Source organism: Agelaius phoeniceus, chromosome 19 (genome assembly GCF_051311805.1).
Source record: "Agelaius phoeniceus isolate bAgePho1 chromosome 19, bAgePho1.hap1, whole genome shotgun sequence".
Classification (NCBI taxonomy): domain Eukaryota; kingdom Metazoa; phylum Chordata; class Aves; order Passeriformes; family Icteridae; genus Agelaius; species Agelaius phoeniceus.
Genome location: NC_135283.1, coordinates 3,596,490 through 3,619,342, shown reverse-complemented (window position 1 = coordinate 3,619,342; position 22,853 = coordinate 3,596,490). Strand labels below are relative to the sequence as shown.

The 22,853-nt window shown below is 51.3% G+C and overlaps 1 protein-coding gene across 4 annotated transcripts in view; it reads right to left on the bottom strand.

Annotated features, from left to right (window-relative positions):
- The window catches only part of SEPTIN9 (septin 9), a 167,276-nt gene that overhangs the window by 69,143 nt on the left and 75,280 nt on the right, over positions 1-22,853 (bottom strand). Inside the window, exon 1 of one of the 4 annotated variants that reach the window (XM_054645220.2) lies at positions 12,785-13,028. The exons of the other annotated variants lie outside the window; for them this stretch is intronic. Coding sequence (XP_054501195.1) covers positions 12,785-12,839 — 55 coding nt within the window. The 5' untranslated portion in view covers positions 12,840-13,028. Of the gene's footprint in view, positions 1-12,784; positions 13,029-22,853 lie in introns of those variants that run through there. 4 annotated transcript variants of the gene reach the window in all.

Sequence of the window (22,853 nt, the reverse complement as noted above, 5' to 3'; positions counted from 1 at the left end):
CAAGGAACTCAGCAGCAAAGGAAATGCTGAGCAGTGTCTTTCCTGAATGAACATTGCCCTGGAGATCTCCCAGTACCAAGAGGTTTGGGGATTTTTTTCTGACCTGCCAATGAGCTTTGGGCACAAACAGCCCTGCTGACCTCCAAGGGCTCCTCACATGAGCCACATCCATCATCTCCACTCCCCTGAGCCCTGCTGTCCCTTCCCGAAGAAATGGTGAGTAATTGCAATGCTGACCTACATGGCCCCTTTCCTCTGACTTTCAACCCCACAAAGTGCCCCAAACCCAGGGTAAACCTGCCCAAAGAAATGGTGAGTAACCCCATTGAAATGCTGACCTACACAGCCCCTTTCCTCTGACTTTCAACCCCACAAAGTGCCCCAAACCCAGGGTAAACTTGCTCAATGCCTGCCCAAAGAAATGGTGAGTAACCCAATAGTAATGCTGACCTACACAGCCCCTTTCCTTTGACTTTCAACCCCACAAAGTGTCCCAAACCCAGGGTAAACCTGCCCAAAGAAATGGTGAGTAACCTCATTGCAATGCTGACCTACACAGCCCCTTTCTTCTGACTTTCAACCCCACAAAGTGCCTCAAGGCCAGGGTAAATCTGCCCAATGCCACCCATGTGGTCTTTCTGGAGCACAGCCAGCCCCTGTCCTTATCAAAGGGCTGGACTGAATTACAACACCCAAAAATGGCTTTTTTCCAGGTCCTTCTGTTGCAGAAAAGAGAAAAAGGTCAAAGCCCAGACACAAAGGGGCTCAGAAAGCCCCAGGCAGAGCTGCAGAACCACGATTACAGCCTGAGGACAACCAAGCCCTGCAGATAAATCCTCCCTTGTGCTGCTGTGCCAGGGGCAGGAAGGGGCTGAGGGCTGGGCAAGGAACCTTCACCCCAAAGAGGGGCAGAAATGGCTCAGCTCAGTTTCTGACAGCAAAATCACGAGGAGCCCCAGGTCCCAGTGGCATTCCTGGGGACAACCCAGGAGCTTTCTCACCCCTCTCTGCAGGATGGGGTGACCATCTCATGGCTCACAGGGGTTTCAGTACCCAGCTCGTCCTGCTGGCACTTCCCATGAATTCAGCATGGCCTGGAGAAGGTCAGACATCCCAGGCATGAGGAAGGAGGGCTGTGACCACGAGGGTTTGTGTTTCCACCTCTGAGACAGAGCCCCACTGCCACGAGCACGATGACATTGGGAATGTCACCTTCAGCAGTGCTGGCCCTGATCGTGGCTGGGGCTCCCTGCTCAGCTCTGCCTCTCTCCACCTTGCATGAGGAGAGAGAAGGACCTCAGGAAGCACAACAGCTCTCAAAAAAAAAAGAGAAAAAACTTATAAATAGTGTGTGCTGCCCCAGAGCCAGGAAAGGAAAGGAAACAGCCTCTGCTCCTCCTCCCAGCTTCCTGCAGGGAAGTGTCTGTATTCCTCACAAAAACAGCAGCTGAAGGCAAGGCACAGAAAGTTTAAAATTCTCAGCATCCAGGATTCCAACATTTAGGGATGCAGCCAGAGGTCTGGTTCAAATCCCAGCAGCTCCTGCAGCAGCAGCCCAGAGTCTTGCAGAGATGGCACAAGGGTGCCCAGATGCCATGGAGGGATCTGGCTCCTGCACAGGGACTCCACAATGTGGGAAACAGTAAAGGTAAGAAGATTTTTAGGAAGTTGGAAAGGTAGGTCTTAGAAACAGAAAGAGTAGAGAAACTTAGAATTAGCTGTAGTTGTAAAGCCTGAATGTAGAAAAACTTACAACAGTATAGTAAGGACATGAAACAATAGTTTAAGTCTTAGGTTTGGTTAAGATAGACCTTAAGATTGGAGAAAAATATGTTTAGCAAGATAGTAGAAGGTTAAGATAGACCTTAAGATTGCAGAAAAATATGTTTAGCAAGATAGTAGAAGGTTAAGATAGACCTTAAGATTGCAGAAAAATATGTTTAGCAAGATAGTAGAAGGTTTTAAGCCTAATAATGAAGTATTGTGTATTGTTATAGAAAGCATACAAGTAAACATTGTGTGAAATAAGTGTATGTGTACTTTTAGTAATTGGTTAGAACAACTGTCTGTAAGCTTTAGCAATCTGTTATTGGCTAGAAAGTTTTTAAGATGCTCTGTAACAAAGAAATCTTTGGCTGCTGCTGGCTGTACACGAGCTTTGCCATCTTCCTATTGTCTCAGCCATGTAATGAGGCTGATGCTGCAAATAAAGCCCAAGGAACACACCCCAGCAGTCCTGTCCTGTTTGTGAAAGGGAAAAACACACACAAACCAGCACACACACCCCCAAACACACAGCCCAGCCCACACATGTCCCAGCTGGAAGCTCTGGAGCACACAGCTCACTGCCACCAGCCCAGGCTGGCCCTGGGCACCCCAGGAGGGTCAGCCAGGGAACATCTGCAACATCTGCTCCTCCTCCTCTCCTCCCTTTTTATCAGAATATCCCACCAACAGGCCAGGGAGAGGCTTTGTACAAGGCAGCATCTCTGCACAGAGCCAGGAGGAGACCAAAATAAACAGCGAGGGATGCTGGCTCCTCTGGGACCTGCCTCGCAGCTCTGTCACAGCCACGGCCCCAAACTGCTTCCCACCAAACATCCTGTGCCCCTCTCGTGGTCCCTGTAACCCAGGGGTTACATTTGCTTGCTTTGTTAAGCACAGAGAGCTTTCCCTGGCTTTTTGGACACACCAGAGCCCTGTGGGGCCGGGGCAGCGGGCGCCCCGTTATCCCCCAGCACACAATGGCAGCGTTTGAGAGCTCTAAACTGCTACCAGATGGTCACCTCCTGTTCCCAGGCAGGAAAGGGGGGAGGCTGCAGCTCTCATCTTTCAAGGAACCCTTGGAAACCCAAGCCAGCATTCACTGCTCATGGCCCCAAAGCTTCCCAGAGGCCTGTCACAGGCAGCAGGGTGCTCACGGGGCTTTTCTGGCCCGGGCTGAGAGCAAAGAGTGGAAACCCAGGGCATTGGGAATATTTCTGTGTCTGCTCTGGGGTGCCCTGGCCCCCAGGGCAGCACTGACTCTGACCCTCATTCATGGAGAAAGTTTCCTACATGTCAAGATAGACTGGAACCCACAGAAGTGTGAAATAGATTCTAGAGAGTAGTGTAGGTGTATCACTTGGTGAGAAATTTAGGTTTTGGGATTTTTAGTATGTTGTGGATGGGAGCAAGGTGGAGGGCACAGGGTGTCATCCTGGGTTTCTTCTTCATGCTTCTTCTTCCTCCTTCTCCATGGGTTTGGGTGGCATTTTGTAATTGGGCAGAAAAATCTGCATTGTGGGCTCTGTGGGATCAGTTATTGGGTTAAAAGGGAAAATAATCCAGGTGTCAGCTCTTAATTGGATAGTTTAGCTTTAAAAGACCTTGTTGGCTATTTTTGTGGCGCTTTTCCAGTGTGCTGAGCCTGGTGTGGACAGTGTGCAAAACTCTAGATAACAATAAACAAGAACCTGAAGAGCTGCCAGCACCCATAACAGGGATGGGTGCATTGGAGCGAGCTAAAGGCTCAGTTATGGGGGCAAGTAGGGTGTTCTGCATGTTCCTATAGGGCATTTCCATTGTGCATTAAACCTACAGGTCCCAGAGCAGAAAGGGAAGGGAGCTGCACCCCTGCTGCAGGGCCACAGCAGGATATCTGCACCCCATCCTCAACAACAAGGGGTTCCCAGCTCCCCTGAGCCCCTCAGTGCAGCCAAAACCATGGGGCTGAGGTGGAAAATCCCTGGCAGGGCAGGCTGCACAAGCTGGCAGGATTTTGTGAGCACACACAGCTTCAAAACAGCCTGAGAAACTCAGATCCCCTCTTACATCCACAGAAACCACAGCAGGACATTTTATAAGCACCTTTCCCAAAGCTTCTGGGGATCTAACAAAAGAAAGAAGAGAAGTAAGGGTTGCTGGGGCCCCTCCCTGTGCTTGTGCCAGAAGGCTTCACACCTTAACTTCACCAAAAAAACAACCTTGCTGCACCACATATATAAAATAAATAAATCTATCTATCCATCTATCTATCTAATGTATCTGTATCTATCTATCTATATCTAAAAATATCTATATATATATTTAGTGACACTCTGCTGTTGCACCCTGACTCTCACACTATCCTGGGTCAGGTTATGAACAGTTTATGCCCAAATAAATCCCTTCTCTGATTTCACAGCCAGCCTTCAAAGGAAGCTGCAGCCGACTGCCTGCTCTGACAGGAATCACATGCACAAGGAAAGGCTGCAATGTGGGGTCACTATGCAGGGCCTTCCTGAATGGTGTACACAGCACCAAGAGGTGAGTTCTGGTGGAAATTTGGGGATAAGTGCAAGTTCAGGGCTCTGACATCAATCAAAGCAGCTTTTCTCTCACTCACAGCAAGGAATAAAACAGCCTGAGGCTGATGCAGCAAACTGCTCCTTTCCCAGAAATGAACATGCAAAAGCAAAGTCACGACTAAGAATAGAAAAAAACAATAAAATCCACACTCAGATTAATACAAAATCCCAGCTTTCCAGTCCCCATAATGCATTTCTCAAAAGATTTTAGCTTGATTCTCTATTACACTTGGGTTTATGTAACCATTAACTCGCAGCAAAATGCTTCCAGATCAGAGCAGTGTATTTTACATCCCTTATATTCATTTCATACTTGTACAGAAAATTACATAAAACACAGGGTATCCAGCCCAGCAGATTGCATTACTGCCTCTGCCAGGGGCTCACTCCAGCTCCTGTCTCCTGTCTGTGCTCCAGTTTCCTTTCACAGGGGGAGGAGGAAGGAGAGAAATGAATCTTTTCTGTGCCTCCCATGGGGCTGCAGATTTGGTTTGGTTCACTAATATTTCTAAAATGCCTTGAAATGATTACCCAGAGACAAAAGTATGATGCAGATGGTCTTGCAGAGCCCAGCCTGCCCCGTGCTGGTGCCACAGATGCCAGCCCCAGGTGGCTGAATCCCAGTGCCCAGCAAGGGACATGGAGAGGGGGTGACCAGGGACTGGGTGATTGAATCAGTCAAGTCTCCATTGGAGAAGATGCTTTGATGGGTGGTGTTGTGACAGGCTGGTTAAAAAGCTCCAGAAAAAGGGGAAATTGGGGCAGAGGAGGGATCCAGGAGCCCTTCAGCCCTGCAGTGCTGCCCTGATTGCTGGTGTCCCTGCAGCCAGCTCTGCTGGCTCTCCTGGAGGGGACACCCAGCACTGCGGTGTGAGCTGCTCTCCAAACCTCCTGAGGCTGGCAGGGAGCAGAGCTTTGAAAAACCAAATCAAATCCATCCTTGGCACATTTCCCTGCAGTTTTACTTCCACTGGCCAAGATGACACAAAGATTCACTCCCAACCCCAGTGCTCACCACACTCCCTGTGCCCCAAACCAGTGCAGTGACCAGTGCCATGCCCCCACCAGCACCCCCAGGGCTGGCAGAGCACCCACCTCACCCTAGCAAGGGATTTTGTGATGCTTCTGTCCCAAACTGCCACCTCTATGCCAGGAGGAGTGGCACAGACTGATGTCACAACGTCCCCTGCTCTGCAATCCACAGGAGGCTGGATGTTACTGTGGTGTTTTCTGAAAAATCCCTGCACCAGGATTTTTTCTCTTGAGAAGCCTCAGAAAAGAAATGTGAGCAATAATTATCTGATTGTTTTGGAATGTAGCTTGGAGATCATTTACTAACAGGTGTATCTTTGATTGGTTTTATGTGAATTGTGTTGACTTAATGACTAATTTTAGTTTAGTTGTGTCGAGACTCTGGTCAGTCACAGGTTTTTATTATCATTCTTTCCTAGCCTTCTGTCTGTAGCCTTTCTCTATAGTTTAGTATAGTCTTAGTATATAAATTCTTATAGTATAATATATACTATAATAAAATTGATAAAATATAAAATATAATGAAATTAATCGAATATAAAATATGATAAAATTAAGATATATGGTAGATTTGATATGATATGATATGATTGATATGATATGATTGATAATATAATATAATATAATATAATATAATATAATATAATATAATATAATATAATATAATATAATATAATATAATATAATATAATATAATATAATATAATATAATATAATATAATATAATATAATATAATATAATATAGTGGTGATGTTCACAGGGGTTTCAGGACAAGGGAAGAGATGAGAATTTTGACTTTGTGTTTCAGAGGGTTGATTTATCATTTTATGATATATATTATATTTTAAAATTACACTAAAGAATAGAGAAAGGATTTTATCAGAAGGTTAGCTAGGAACAGAAAGGAATGGAATGATAATAAAATCTTGTGACTGACCAGAGAGTCTGAGGTAGCTGGATTGTGATTGGCCATTAATTAAAAACAACTGCATGAGACCAATCAAAGATCCACCTGTTGCATTCCACAGCAGCAGATAACCATTGGTTACATTTTGTTCCTGAGGCTTTTCAGCTTCTCAGGAGAAAAGATCTTAGCAAAAGGATTTTTCATAAAATGTGACAATAATACCATATCATATCATAAAATAATAAATCAGCCTTCTGAAAACATGAAGTCAAATTCCCATCTCTTCCCTCATCCTGAAAACCTCCCCACAGCGCAGCTGGCTGACACTGACTGTGCCTACCCACCCCAAACAGTTTTGGGAGGCTGCAGGGTCCCACAGCACCCATGGCATCTCCCCTTTGGGCACACAAACCAGCCAAGGGCCAGCTTGGGTGGGCACTGTCCCTGTGCCACCGCTCTGGAGGTGTCCCCAGGAGAGCCAAGGGCTGAGCTGCACCCAGCAGCCTCACAAAAGCAATCAGGATAAAAGCCTGAGTCACAGCCATCAGGAGATGAGATGAGAGCTGCTCAGAATGAGCTGGAACAGCAACAAACCCTTTCTTGGCCAAGAAGAAAAGCCCTTCTTGCTTTGTTTGTTACCACAGCAAACCCCTTCTTGCTCCTCCTCGCCTGCTCTGTGTGTGGCAGGGAAGGAGGTGAGGAGGGGTCTCCTGCCCCCAGGAGGGCTCTGCCCACGATGGCACCAGCACAGCAGCTGGGTACAAGCTGCTGCTGCCACCAGAGGGGTGCCAGGACCAAAGCAAACCCTGCAGGTGTGAAATGAGAGCTGCCAGGACACAACCCCACCCCTGTCAAGGGCATGACAGCCCACAAAGAGCTCCCCTGATGGAGCCTGAGCCCCACCAACCAGGCACAGCCCCCCAGGAACTGAACTCAGACCCAGTGACTCATTTTACAGGCTCCAAACAGGCTCAACCTGGATTTAGGGTCACTTGGCTTGTTGCTAAAGACCAAAGGGGTGCCAGAGTCCACTGCAGCAGGAGGGGACAGGGAGGCTGGAGAGGGAAAGAGCCCACATGATATCCTTGCAGAAAGATGCTGCCTTAAATATCAAAGTCAGAAATGGGAATATCTGGAGTGATTATGGGCTCTGAAGTCTCCATTATTATTTTTGGATTTATGACATGTCCACATCCAGGTTTTTGTGGCTGCTGCCTTAGTCCTGGCTCCTGGAAAAAGGGCTGAGCAGCTCCCTGCAAGGAAGGGCAGCAAAGCAGAAGTTAAACCAGCACCCAGTGAGGCCTTGGGGCACCCAGAGGTGCCAGGTTAATGCCTGGCACCAATTTAGCCCCAGATTTGCTGGCATGTATTGGCCATGGTCACTCAGAGCTCTCAGACCTGACCCAACACATCCCAGAGGTGCTTCCCACCCCAACCCACCAAGAGGCAATGAGCAAAGAGTGCAGCACTTTAGGTGGGTCCTTTCTGAGGGAAAGGTGCCACCAGGACCTCAGGCACTGGGAAGAGCCAGCACAGTGCTGCAGCCCCTGATCCCCTCCAGGCACCAGCACTGTGCTTGTAACCCAAAGCAGCTGCCCTGGCTGGTGCCAAGAGCCATCCCCTCCCTGTCCCATCCCAGCCAGGCTCCTCTGCAGGGTCTCTGTGGTCAGCACAGGCTGTGCTCACTCTGCCCTGGGGCCCTCCCTGCTGTCACAGCCCCGGGGACACTGCTCAGGGCCACAGTGGGACACACAGCCCAGCCCACCCTGCACAGCAGGACTGTAAACAGCAACCTCTGGATGATCCTGCAGCCAAACCAGGGCCAGGGGCCATCTTCAGAGCCCAGTTCACGTGGACAGAGATCACCTGTTCTTCCCTTCCCACTCCCTCACAACATTTTTATTCCCAAAGAATTAGATTTACACAGGGAAAAGCCCAACCCACAGCAGCAGGTACCCACTGCTGTGACCAGGCAGATGCAGGTTTCTGACTTTGTGGCTCAAAGGGCAGTTCTGAAGATACAACTTCTGCTGGGGAGGACACAAAACTTCCCTTCCCACAGGCACCTTCCTCTGCCTCCTTCCTCTGCCACCACAGGAGGATTTGGCAGAAAATCCCCATCCAGCCCATCCTTTTGTCTCAGGCAGAGAAACACAGATGTGGAATGAGAGAGAGAGCACTCTGAAGTGGCTGTAAAGCCCAGCTTTGAGGGTACCAGAGGTGATTTGCAGTCTTGGAGGAGCAGCTCTGGCTGTGCCCACACCGAGCTGGCCACGAAGAGCTCCAGGAGAAACCAGTCACAGTGTGACTTTTTGTGGACAGCGCAGGAAATCCAACAATTGAGGAGCTTTGCTTCACTCACAGGGCTGGGATGATCCAAGATGGAAATAGGAAAAGATCTTTTTGCGTTTCCTTTTCCAGGCATTGAGCCCTGGCACACCAGGGACCGTTAGTCACACACTCCCTGCCTGCAGCTCATCCTGCAAACCCTTGGGCCTGGGAGAGACACACAAAAACAAAGCACATCCCACCTCCAGGCCCTTCCACCCTGCTGAACTCAAGGCACATCACCCACACTGGCACGCTCCTGCTAATATTAGCCCGGGGTGAGTCCCAGCATGTGCAGCACGCGGCTGCAGCTGCTCCAGGGCAGCAGGAACGTGGCCCTGCACAGCCCAGGGATGCAGCACAACCACGTGTCCCACAGACATGCCAGGCATCTGCTCAAGGAAGGTTTAAGGATGAGCGTGTGAGTTTTGTGCACGTAGAAAAGTCTATTTATAATGCAGAGCCCTCCTGAAAATGAGCTGGGTGATGGATTTTGGTGGCACTTAAAACTGGGATGAAACTTAGCACAAGTTTGTACCTCACCAGGACAAACTGTGATGGTTAGATACTAAAAATACCCTGCACTGGGTGGTGAGAGAAGTGTCTGAAAAGTGTGCAATAATAAGGAAGAGTAAATAAATAAAACGGCCAGAGAAACCTTCTGATGAGCAGTGTCATGTCCTGGCAGGGCTGGAGGCTCCCCACCCAGCTCCACAGCACTGCCAAGGCTTCCCAAGGGAGCTGGGCTCTGAGCAATGGGAAAATCAGGGACGAGGAGCCACCCACAAGTGCTGTCTCATGGTTTTTGCCAGAGCAAAGCTGCCCCCACACAGAACCCCTGGGAACCCTCCTGCAGAGCTCTCCGCACACTCACAGCCCCACTCAGCGTTTCCAGCAGGCACAGTTTACACCCACTGTGACAATTTGTGCTTCAGCATTACAGGGAAACCCATGTGGTGCTGACTGACAGCACTGGCAAAGGCAAGGAGTGCTTGGCATCAGTGCTCTGTACCAGAAACTGCCAGCAAAAACACACCTCAGTCACCCTGGCATGAGGGACTGGAGCAGATCTGCCCTGTCTCACTACCAGACAGCAGAAACTGAGTGCACAAAGCTTCACAGCTCTGGCAGCATGATGAGTTCCACACACTGGGATTATCTTTGTGCAGCATCACAGCCAACCAAAGCTGTGAGCAGGAGCATCACCCCCTGCACAGTGGGGCACCAGCACTCCCACATCACCCAGCCTGGCTGGCTCAGGGAGCTCTGGGCTGCAGGGATTCTCACCTCAGCAGGTGGATTTAGCACTGCAGCCTCCCCTCCCTGCAGCTCAGGGCCTGTGCTGAGAGCCCGGGCAGCTGAGGGACCCAGAGCCCCCTCAGAGCAGAGGAGAGCCTGGGAAGCACTGCTGGAATCACAGCTGGACCAGCCACACTCCTGAAAACCTGCCAGGATCTGTAAACCCAGGGGCAGAGCTGTCGTGCTCTGTAAATCCTGGCAAACCACAGACCTAATGATGCTCTGCCCCATTAGAGACAGGGGAGCTTTTGTCAGTCAAATAAGGGGGATTAGAATCACAGAATGGATTTGGTTGGGAGAGACCTCACAAATCATCTGTTTCCAACCCCTCTGCCAGGGGCAGAGAGCACCTTCCACTAAACAAGGCTGCTCATGGTCCCATCCAACCTGGCCTTGAGCACTCCAGGGATGGGACAGCCACAGCTCCTCTGGGAACAGCTCCTGGACTTTTCCAGTGCTCTCCTGCAGGAGCTGCTGGCCAGTGCAAGATGGGCACTGTGAGCATCCCCATCACAGCACTGGGCACGAGCAAGAACACACTCTGCTGTGCTCTGTTTTCTTCTCAAATGTTGCTTTAATCTGGAAATTGAACTGGAATCAAGTACCTGGTGCTGCTTCCCTCTCCCCAGGGGCCCTTGCAGCCTCCTCGGGCTCAGCAAGGCTGGCAGCTCCACAGCCAAGGCTGCAGCTCCCTGCCTGCTGCAACACAGCAGGGACGCTGGGAGGAAAACAGGCAGGAACAGCCAGGGTGGCTGGGGAGGGCAGGCAGAGTGTGACTGCAGGGAACAAAGAGAGCTCTGGATGCTCTGCTCTTGCTGCTCCGTGGTGTTTTTGGCAGATCTTTCCTGCTTGGCCAGGGGCTGCGTGGGGCTGAGGTACCCACCCAGCAGACGGGAACACTGCATCTCCTGCCCTACGGGCTGCAGATTAATTGCTGCTTTTTGGGAAGCTGCTGTGCCAGGCTGAGAGCTAATTATATTTTGAAACAGTAGCCCAGATCCCTGCTCAAGGGCAAGGCCAGACCTTTTGGCTTCAGAGCCACGGAGCTTCCCCCAGCCTCTCCCTCTGCACGGGCAGGAACTGTTAAGTGCTCCATAGACTGAAAATAAAGGCAGGACGGAGCTGCTGGGTGCCACAGAGGAACACACACAGCCCAAACAGGCAGCCCGGGGCCCACAGCAGAGCCTTTATCGTATCCGAGTGGGGAATTACTCATTCTTCAGAGATTTAAATGCAATTGGGGCAGCAGAGGGAAGCGGTAATTACATCAGCTCGCGGCCCTACGGTGGGGAAGCTCAAGGACAGTCACAAAGGCGCCCTTGAACCCAAAGGGGCGGCGGATTCGGGTCACTCTGTGTCCCGACACTTGTTAGTCCCAATCTTCCGAGGGACGTGACCTCGCTCAGCCTCCTGCGCTGGGGAAAGCCCAGGGGCTGAAACAGGCGAGGTGACCGTGTCTAAACCCCGGGGCAGGGGCCGCAGAGACCCCAGCTCTGCCACCCGTTTCCTGCCTGACCTGGAAGAGGAACCCCGGCTCTCTGAGCCTCCTGGGCTCCCCAGCAGGAAAAGCAGCAGAGCTCTGCTTGCCCAAGGTCAGCCCGGCTTCTCCAGGAGGCGGAGGAGCCTCAGCCTATAGCGCTGCACACGCAGCCCCTGGATAAGCTTTCACCGCGGCCCCAACATCTCCGCTATTTCGGATTCTTTTTTTTTTTTCTTCTTTTTTTTCTTTTTTTTTTTTTTTCTAGAAACCGCTGCACAAAGCTCCGCTTGGGTCGCTGCCAGGACGCGCCGAGCGCGCAGGGATGGATGGAGCTGCTCTTCCAAAACTCTGCTCGGGAGGAAGATGAGCTCCCCCGAGCCGATCTCTCATCGCCTGCTCCAGGCACAGCCCCCCAGCCCTCCTCTGCCTGTCTCTCACTCCCAGACCCATCTGGCAGCAGCACGCTCCCCGCCAGCTTATCGTCCCGCCTGGAAAAAGCAGAATACCAGGCAAGAAGAGCGGGGGAGAAGCCGTCCCGGCCCGCACGCCGAGGGGGCTGCGGGCAGATCCTCCAAGGGCGCTGGAGCTCTGCCACGGGACAACTGCAGAGCTCCCGCTGCGGGGATTCGGGAAACTTGGGATCGTTATCCACATCCCAGAGCTGTGTTTGCAGCCCAAAAGTGGGAATCGACAGAAGGAACTCTGCCTGGCTTTCTTTTTCAGACTTTCAGTCAGGTCAGGCGGGTGTTTTCAGCTGAAAAAACTACATAAATCAGCTCGGGAAGGGCAGGAAAGGAGAAACATCCCGTAGGACCCTGCCTTGGCAGATCCACCACCGGCCGCAGCCGCTCCGGACAAAAGGCGCCGACAGCCCTGGGGATGCCTCCCTGGGGCATCCCGCTCCTTCCAGCCCTCCCTACCCGCGGGGCGCCCCCCCAGCCTCGCCAGGACCCTCCCGGGGCTCCAGCGGTGCGGGGAAGCTGCGGCAGCCAAGCCCGGGGCAAGCCGAGCCCGGGGCAAGCCGAGCCGAGCCCGAGGCAAGCCGAGCCGAGCCCGGGGCAAGCCGAGCCGAGCCCGGGGCAAGCCGAGCCGAGCCCGGGGCAAGCCGAGCCGAGCCCGGGGCAAGCCGAGCCGAGCCCGGGGCAAGCCGAGCCCGGGGCAAGCCGAGCCGAGCCCGGGGCAAGCCGAGCCGAGCCCGGGGCAAGCCGAGCTCAGCCCTCTCCGCTTTTGGCTTCAGACACACGGAGCTTTCCCCAGCCTCTCTCTCTGCAAAGGTAGCAACTATGAAGTGCTCCACAGACTGAAAATAAAGGCAGGACGGCGGCTCCTCCCGGCTGAACCCCAAAAAGCGGCTGCTCCCACCGGAGCTCCCTCCGTGGGTCCCCCTTCGAGCCCCGCGCTCCACCCACCTTCGAAGTCGGAGATGATGCCCTCCAGGTGGGCGCTGACGGCCGGGTCGGCCATGGCGGGGCGCGGGGCGCTGCCCCCCGGCTCCGCGGTGCGCGCTGCGGCCGCGCGAATGGCGGAGGGCGAGCGGCTGCGGCCGCCCCCCGCCCCGCCGGGCAGCCAGCCATGCCCCCGGCCCGGCCCAGCCCGGCCCGGCCCGGCACGGCCCCTCGCCGCGCACTGGCTGCTCCCCACGCCCGTCACGCCGCCCCCTCCGCCGCGCCGGCCCCTCCGCGGGGCGGTGGCCGCGACCCCCGCCCCGCCCTGCTGTGTGCCCCGGGCTGCGCCGCATCCCCCGCGCCCGCTGTGCCCCTCGGCGCGGAGCCCCGCTGGGGAACCGAGCAGCGCTGCCCCACGGACGGTGGAAGCGGCCCCACACGGGTGGGTCGCTGCCCCGATGTTCTCCGGCGCTGATGGAGCTTTTCGCTTCGCGGTTTAGCCTTGTTTGGAAAGGGACAACTCGGCCACGCTCCGTTTTGTGATTGCTGGAAATCAAACCAGCGCTGGGTTAATACACAGCTGCCAAATCCAAGCAGCCCCGCTCTGGAAAATCAGCGCTGCGGGAAGGAGCAGAGGGGGAGGCAAAACTCGCCGCGATGCTGAGCCTGGCATTCGATGCTGCCACAGCTCCCTCCACTCCAGCCCCAGCCAGCGAGGAAAACGCTCTGGCACCGACACCAACCCCGTTTGTGACACTGCTGCCCCTTCCCCTCCTCTCACACCCTCCCAGGTTGAGCATCTCGCTATCTGATGCTTCTCCCTTTCCGGTGTTGATTCAAATCCTGCCCTCTTGACCCTCTTTTTTATCCTCCCTGCCCTGTGTTTTAATAGCATCATTTTAAAGTGATGATACCCCCTGAAATGTGTCCAGGCACATCAACAGGAAAGGAAAAATGAATGGGTTGGGCTTTCAGTCCACTTTGGGTGAGCCATAAAGGAAAATTAAGTAAAACAGTAGTACAGTTATTGCAGAAAGTAGGAGCTTCACCACAGATGTCACCCTTTTAATTTCACACATTTAAAGTCTGCAAACACCACAGACTCCCCCAGAGTGCACATGATCCAGAAAATGAAACCAACAGTACCAGTTTCCCAGACTCAACAAGCTCCAGGTTCTCCACACTGTCCAAGGAAAGGCATTACTTGAAACCATGAGAACTGTTTAAATAATCTTGAGAGCACCTTTACCACAGAGGTATGATATTTTAGGGCAGGTACAGTGGGTTTCCTCTCCTCTGGCAGGCAGCAGTGCTCAGCTCTTTCATTTTTTACTCTCCCCTCCTCACACCAGAGGAGTGTGGGGAGGAACAACTCTGCATCTCTCTGCATCACAACTGCAAACAAAAATGCCTTTCCTGCAATGCACTGCCAGCAAAACTCCTTGGTGCCACCCTGGCTCAGCACCACCTGCTGTTCCTGATGGCTTGGAGGAGAGCAGGAATGGCCATGGACCTGTGGCTCCTGTGGCACTGAGCTCAGCACCCGGGTGCCAGCTCCCTGCCATCCCCACCACAGAGGGCTGGCCCGTGCCACTGGCATTGATTTTTGAAAAAAAAGTGTCTTTATTTTTCCCCTCCCAAGCAGTCCTATGTGGGTCACATCAGCAATCCATTTCCAGCAGGTAAAAATGTAGCTGTTAATAATTAACTTTGTTACAGAGCAAGAAAAAAGGTCCCTCTTTGTTAAAAATCATGGATGACTCGCCCACTGGAAGAACAGAACCTGGATTAGCTTTTACAGAATCTGTTCAACATCCTGACTGCAGCCTCATCACAAAGTGGTAGAATGGGTTTAAGCAGGAAAACAAAAAAAAAAACCAAAACAAAAAAACTAAGCAAGACAACCTAAAAATCCTTATGGTAAAGAAGAATTTAAAAGAGCAATACAAGCAATCTGAGGAAGCACCAAGCACATTTTTTGATGTTCAGAGCCTACCCCCTTGCAAATCCCATAAAATTCAACATGGCAGCCCCTGCTTGGAATTTGGTGGCACTCTCTGAACTGTGGTCACACAGGGATTGGGGTGATGCTGTGATGGGAACCCTGTTTTTGAGGTCAACAGGAGGCAAAAAGAAATAAACCACTAGAAAAAAGCCTCAAAACCTTCCTGATGGACCGTGGTGGGGAGCGTCACAATGACGTCTGGTGGAGCCGGTGAAGGAGCTCAAGGCACTTCAGCAGAAGAGGTTGGGGCAGTTTGGGTCAGTCCCAGCTGCCTGGGTCAGTCCCAGCTCCCTGGGTCACTCTGTGTTTCCCAAGCAAAGGCAATGTTATCATCCTGGATCTAATAAAAGTTCAGCAAATCGAGCGGCCAAGAGGCGAGCCCCGAGAAGTGTGAAATAAAATATCCGGGCTAGAAGTAGGAGTTCCTTTTCATTGAAACCAGCTGGGTCATATTGCACCCATGTGCACCTAAGGCACTGAGAGGGGGAGAGAAAGATGGAAAATTACAGCAACTGAAGAATAACAAGAATATCCAGAGCTCTAACAGTAAATATTTAAAGCAGCAAGGTATGTAAACAGCTCACCCCATAGCACATACCCCAAGCTCCTGCTAGAGGAAGAGGAGCAAGCTTTCCTCCAGGGAGATAAGCCCATCCTTCTCTCTTTTGGAGACTCTCTCACCCTTTTATCTCATTGAGCCATGTCAGAAGTGCAGCTTTACAAGAGCATCAGCCCAGAACAACCATCCCCTTTTCCAAGCTGCACATAACCAAGCTCCACTTCATCTCTACCTGCATCCTCAACCCAAAAGCTTATGTTTAGCCAAATCCTCCTTCTAGAAAGGCAGGCAACCCTGGGAAGCTGAGCCCCCATCCCAGAGGGATGGAGAACCTGCCTCCTCCCCTGGGATTGGGTTTTGGGGTTCCCTACAGCACTAGTGTGTGCTGTACTGTTCACAGTTTGACACAGCCCCTGCTTTGCCTTTTCCAGGTGGATCGAGGAGATTGAGGACCCTGAGACTTCCCCTGATGAAAGATCTCCCCCAGTGATCACATCACCTACACTGCCTTAGATAAACTAATCAGGTTCTGCTCTTTCTGTCCTTGTGGCAGGGATTTTCTTCAGTCCCTTATCCGCCCTTCCTGCTCCTTTCCCCAGACATATCACAGGTGTTTGTAATTACATTTTCATTTTTATCTGAAAAGAGAAAGAGCTCCCTTTTCAAAAGGAAGAGAGCAGAGCACATCTCTTCTATCACTTGCTGCTCCCCTTGCTCACACAACCAGGGGTCTCACTCACTGTTTTTACTGTACCAGGAGCCTCACCTCAAGCTCCTGCTTTGATAAGACCTTTGGGATCCTCTGCACAGCAACTGCTGCTCAAGATAAAATTCCTGCTCTCCAAAGCACTGGCTGCAGGAGAATTTTAGGTAAATATTTTCCTTGCTGTGTTACATTACAGTAGAAATATTTCTTGTTTCCTTACTACACCAGGCCACCACTGACTGCCCAGCCCTTTCTCCTTCACCATCACTCTGCTCTTCAGATGAGCAAGAAACTTCCTGCAAAGTTGTTTTATTGGCCTAGAAGTGATTTCCTGCCCCCAGAAAGGCAGTCTGTAAAATCTGCTGAGCACTCAGTTACAGGTACCAAGCTAAAATGGATTGATGCCACAAGAGCTGGCAGATGCAAGAAACTTTAACCCTTTTTCCTCTGGGTGCTTCACCCCTGGGCTCTCCTGCCCTGTAGCAGGGATGTGCCTCAAGGGCTTCTCCAGATCTCAGCTCAAACTCCTCCAGAAGCAGCCAGGGCTGGTCACAGCCTCTGTCCTGGCATGGCTGTGGGGGACCACAAAGCAACCAGGCCAAGAAAGGAGACTGCAAGCAGAAAAAAAATCATAACAGAAAAAAAAAACCCAAACAAACAAGGAGATGGCAGGTATCAGCTTTAGAAGATCCTTAACAGGCTAAGGCAGAAAAGGGACTCTCCTATCCAAAGCCATTTCAAGCAGCACTCTGCACTTTCCTTGCAGGCTGCTAAGAATGCAGTTTTTCAGGCAGATTTTCTTCCTCCCACAAGTCAAGGTTTTTCTGAAGCCGGCAGCCCTTATCAGTCTCACAATCTGCTGCAGTCATGAGCATCAGGCTGGGTTACATGGGGCCATGAGTCATTGTGGCTAGCTGAGCCCTAAAGTATCACCTACACAGAGGTGAGCAATTGTGAAGGCAGCTGTGAAGACCCACAGGATCTTCCCCTTCCTCCTCATATGTTAATTAGAAAACAAAGCTCTTTATTGATCATGGCCTCTTCCACCCAATGCTTTGAGGCTTACAGACCAAAATCACAATGTAGGAGCAGCTAAATTTCATTATTATTAACCACTCATTGTTTCTTTGAGAGCCCAAACACCTTTCCTTGCTGCTGATCACAGGTGAAAGCTCCTCCCCAGCCTTTCTGGGAAGGTGCAGGGGATGGGTGGAGGCACCTGCAGCATGGGACACCAACCCCAGTGTGCTCAGGGCATCACTTCCAGCTCAGCACCAAGGCAGGTGGCAGAACCCAGGAAATTCCTCTGGCTGCCCTGGAGGACTCCAGCCCCTGCCCAAGACCCCTGTGCCTTTGATTTAGCCCTTAGAAGAAAACAATTACCAAGCTTATATGAAGAATTACAAGCCATGAAAGTTTAAATAAAATAATAGTGAATTTATCACGGAGTAAAAACTAAATTTTTAAAATTTTTAAAACAAAAGTTCAAGAAACAAAATAGAAGAATCTGATCGTGTCCAGCCTTTCTCCTTCTTCTTCTTAGCCTCCATCTTCTGCTGTGATGTTAGCATTTTTTAGATTAGTTTAGAATAAAAGCTCACTGTCTACATAAGTAATAAGTATTAGAAAGTATTGTAAATATTGTACAGGTAGTTTTTAGTATAGAAAATAACACCACCCCAGAAGCAAGCAAAGTGCCTCTGACTGTCTTGCTGAGCAGAACTCAGCAAGTCAAGAAAAAGAATTTTATAAATAAGAAACAATAAACAACCTTGAGACCAAAAAATGAAAAGTTCTGACTCCTTCTTCCACTGCCGGGCTAAGAAAAGAAACTTTCTAATGCATCTGAAGTCACTCTGAGCAGCTGAAGATTCCAAGAGGCAGGGTCACAGGGAGACACAGATTTATATCACCCCAAGGTGAAGGAATGGTGAGGCACAGCTCTTCTCCCCAAGCCAAAAATAAAGGTTGTTACCATCACCTTCCCCTCTGCTCCTTGCAGTGCTGAGTTCCTGCCTCTGCCCCAAACCCATCCCTGCACCCAAACCCACCTGCAAGAGCTGCAGACATCTCCATGTGACAGCTGGGGACACTGAGGTGTCAGGACCCAGCACATCCCTCTGGCTGTCCTGAGCAGCCAAGACCCCTGCCAGGGGGCTCAGAGACCCTGGCACAGAGCCCAGAATGCCTGTGGGTTTGATTGTGACCCATGGAGCAAATTACCAACCTTAGATGAAGATCTTCAAGCCATGACAAATTAAGTAGAATAATAGTGAATTTATCACAAGGTGAAAAAGTAGGTTTTGGGGATTTTAGAATGGGGGTTCAGGGAACAAGATGGAGGGATCTGGGCATGTCCAGCCTTTCTCCTTCTTCTACTTCTTGGCCTCCCTCTTCTGCTGTGATGGTGGCACTTTTGGATTGGTTTAGAGTAGAAGCTCACTGTCTAACATAGGTGATAGGTATTGGGAAGCAATTGTAAACATTGCACATGTAGTTTTTAGTATAAAGACATAACACTGCCCTGGGGGCAGGCAGAGTGCCTGGAACTGTCCTGCTGGATGGACCTGGGCAGGGCAGGAGAAAACTTTTTATAGATAAGAAACAATAAACAACCTTGAGACTGAGAAATGAAGAGCCCTGACTCCTTCAAACGCCAGGCTGGGAAAAGAGACTTTCTAATGCATCTGAAGTCACTCTGAGCAGCTGAAGATCCTGAGAGGCAGGGTCACAGGGAGACACAGATTTATATCACCCCAAGGTGAAGGAATGGTGAGGCACAGCTCTTCTCTCCAAGCCAAAAATAAAGGTTGTTACCATCACCTTCCCCTCTGCCCCCTGCACCCAAACCCACCTGCAAGAGCTGCAGTCATCTCCATGTGGCAGCTGGGGACACTGAGGCACGGAGCAGATGTCACTCAGCACCAGGGAGCTGGCAGGCCATCCCAGCAGGGCAGGGAGCAGTGCTGGGAGCCCCTAAACCCGGGGAGGTGCTGCTGTCCCTGCCTGGGGACGAGGGGACTCCAGAAGGAAAATGAGCCCCGGCTCCCATCCCCTCTGCCCGCGGTTTCGTGGGGATGAGGGAACAGCCCAGCCCTGGTGACGCAGGAATTGTCACCAAAAGAGGCTCCAGAGGATCTTCCTGCTTCCCCAGGGTAGGAAACACGGGGAGGACGGACGCACTGCAGTGCTGGTCACGCTTCCCTTCCTCCGCAAGGAAACCGAGAGCATGGGAAAAGCTAAAATAATTCAAACCAGGGTTGCTAATTTGAGATTTCTGGATAACAAACTGATTTATTTATTTATTTATTTTTGAAAATGCTGTTGGATCTCATCCCTTAGTGCCACAGAGCGGGTCAGGTAACTTTGAAGACCAGATAACAGGAAAAAGACAAAATCTGGAAGAATGGCAGAAGGGCAGCACTTAAAGGGCTTTTAAAAAAGAGTTTGCTCATGAAAAGAGGCTCAGCACAAAGGACCTCACTGCCCCTGTAGGTCCCAGCATGACCACAAGCCACCAATGTCACAAAATTAAAGTGAGTAACTCCTAAATTGTAGTAAATTTGAGACTTTTAGCAGCAAGGCAGAAACCATTAGAGCTCTCTCATGAGCCATCCTGGCTGCCCAGCATCACTCACACCCCACAGGAGGGTGGGGAGGGCATGGGGCTGCCAGAAACATCACCCACAGATGCACTGCAGGGAAGAGCTGCTGTGGGCAAAGATCCCTGTTGCCAAGGGAACAAAAAAAACCCCAATCCAACCCCAAATATGGTTATGGTATAAATGGGTTTATAAGAGTGGACCTGAGAAGATTTTAAAGGGATAATGTGTAAAGGGATTGATGTGAAATCAAGGGAGCAAAAGGCCAAAGAAGTTTCTGCTGGTAGGGAATTAAAGAAAACACAAGGAAGGAGCAGGTCCCTGGAGCTTCTCAGATATTCAGTGTACAAACAGGGCACTCAGCAAGCTTGGTGTTCTGGAGCTGAGGTGCCCCATGGGAGCTGGATGGGTGAGGAACAAGTACAGACAGCCACAGCCTCTTCTCCCCCCAGAGCGGATGCTCAAGAAGATGAAGATCAAGATCAAGGCTTGCCTTCCTGTCAGCTTCAACCCCATTGAATCAGCCCACAGAGGAGGAACCAGCCTGCTCTTCTCACAACAAGGGATGCACCAGGTGTGGGGTTCCACTGAGCAGGGCAGGGGCAGCACCAACACCCTGGAAACAGAGCTGGGCCTGTCCTGCTCCCACTCTGCTCATCCTTGATGCTCCCAAACACCTCCCTGGGACTGATGGGGGCACCCAGAGCTGAGGTGGGACTCAAGCCGGGCACCTGATGCCAGGGTTTGCCTGCAGGAAGGATGCTGTGGGTCAGCACCCTCAGGGCTGGGCTGGGGGGCACAGCTCTGCCCCTCCAACACCCTGCCATGGATCTGAGCCTCATTCCCTCCAAGGAGCAGCCACCCAGCCCCCGGGCTGTCGGGATCTCTGGCTTGCCACAGTGACCCCAAGAGGTGTTAGAAACTCTCTGTTCCCAGCCTGGTGCTTGAAGAATGCGTCAGGGCTCTTCAGTTCTCAGTCTCAAGGTTGTTTATTGTTTCTTATCTATAAAATATTTTCTCCTGCCCTGCTGAGGTCCATCCAGCAGGACAGTTCCAGGCACTCTGCCTGCCCCCAGGGTGGTGTTATGTCTTTATACTAAAAACTACGTGTGCAATGTTTACAATTACTTCCCAATACCTATCACCTATGTTAGACAGTGAGCTTCTACTCTAAACCAATCCAAAAGTGCCAATATCACAGCAGAAGAGGGAGGCCAAGAAGAAGAAGAAGGAGAAAGGCTGGACATGCCCAGTTCTCTCCATCTTGCCCCCATTCCAGAAACCCCAAAATCTATTTTTTCACCTCGTGATAACCTCACTATTATTCTACCTAAACTGTTGTGGCTTGCTGATCTTCATGTAAGGTTGGTAATTTGCTCCATGGGTCATGATCAGACCCACAGGCGTTTTGGGCTCTGTGCCAGGGTCTCTGAGCCCCCTGGCAGGGGTCCTGGCCATCCTGCACAGCCAGAGGGATGTTCTGGGTTCCCACACCTGACCTGGAGATGTGCAGGCACAGCTGGAGCTCACTGCAGCCCCAGCAGTTTCATGCCAAGGCAGTGATTGTGGCCATTGAGCTGCTGAGAGCCTGCCAGGGGAAATGCTGCCCCAGGCACATCATCCCTGCCACTCTGGGCTCCCAGGAGGGCCGGGGTGTCCCCCTGGCACTGCAGTCCCCGTGCCTGGAGGGGAGAGCACAGGGAAGGGAAGCGCAGCTCCCTGGTGTTGGTTAAAGAGCAGGGCACGCTTGCAGAGGAAGGAAATGGAAAGAGGATCAGGAACTGCATCTGCCTGAACCTCAGGCAGTGAAAACAAACTCAGTCTCAAGCTCTTGTTCTTCTCAGTTTCAGGTCAGGCTTTTTTAAGCACCTGGGAGGTGCAATTTAGGATCCAAGCAGAAAACTGACTTAATTACTTTAATTATTTTAAAAAAATAATAATTATTAATTACTGCTTTTTAACATTCTGAGCCAAACAGGCACAGAACTCAGTGTCTCATGACAACACAGATGTTTTAATAGAAACAAGAGGCTTCAGAAACTTTAATGCTCATCCTTAATGAGTTTAACACACACAGGGCTCAGCACGTTTCCTTTGGAAAACCTTCCTGCATGGTTGGCTCCAGGAGGAATTGCAGAGCCTGGCCCTTGAGGCAGGGAGCACCTTTGGTAGTTACAGGGGGGGCAGAGAAGGTGAGGGTCAGTCAGAACCCTGAATCCCTTGGAAAGAGGCTGTTTCCAGCACTGTCAACTTCCCTGCAGCCCCTGACTGGGGAGCATTCTCAGGAATAAATAAACTGGCAGCGCTACAGGCGTGCACTCCACCTCCAGATGTGCATGTCTCATTTCCACCTGGGGTCCGAGGCAGGGCTGGAATCTCCATCCAAGGGGCACAGCCCAGCCCAGCCCCTCTGCAGCCCCACGGGCACACATCCCACACATCCCACACATCCCACAAATCCCACACATCCCACACATCCCAGCTGCCCTGGGCACTGTCCCTCACCCTCCAGTGCTCCCCATCCCTGTCCCATCACATGTGGCCACCAGACCCCCATGGTCTCGGGTTTTGGTTGATCATTGCTGCCCCAGATGTGCAGGTGTCTCTGCTCCGGCCCGCCCGGCTGAAGAACGAGTCTGGACTCTTCACTGTTCAGTCTTGAGGTTGTTTATTAATTCTTATCTATAAAATTTTCCTTCTGCCCAGCTGAGATCTGCTCAGCAGGGCAGCCACAGGCACTCTGACTGCCCCTGAGGTGGTGGTGTCATTTTATACTACAAACTACATATAACATATTTACACTTAATTCCCAATACCCATCACCTATGTTAGACAGTGCACTTCTACTCTAAACCAACCCCAAAGTGCCAACATCACTGCAGAAAATGGAGAACAAGAAGAAGAAGAAGAAGAAAGGCTGGACACGCCCAAGTTCCTCCATCTTGTCCCCATAACCCCCATACCAAAAATCCTAAAATCTACATTTTCACCCTGTGATCATTTTGTTATTACACCATTCAAACCTGTGTGACTTTCATGCCCTCATACAAAGCTGGCAACTTGCTCCAGGGGTCACAATCAAATCCCCAGGTGCTCTGGGCTGTGTGCCAGGGTCTCTGAGCCCCTGATGGGGTCCTTGGCAACTCTGGACACCCGGAGGGATGAACTGAGCTCTGACACCGTGGGACCCCCCCAGCCCCACTGCAGGGCAGGGATGGGCC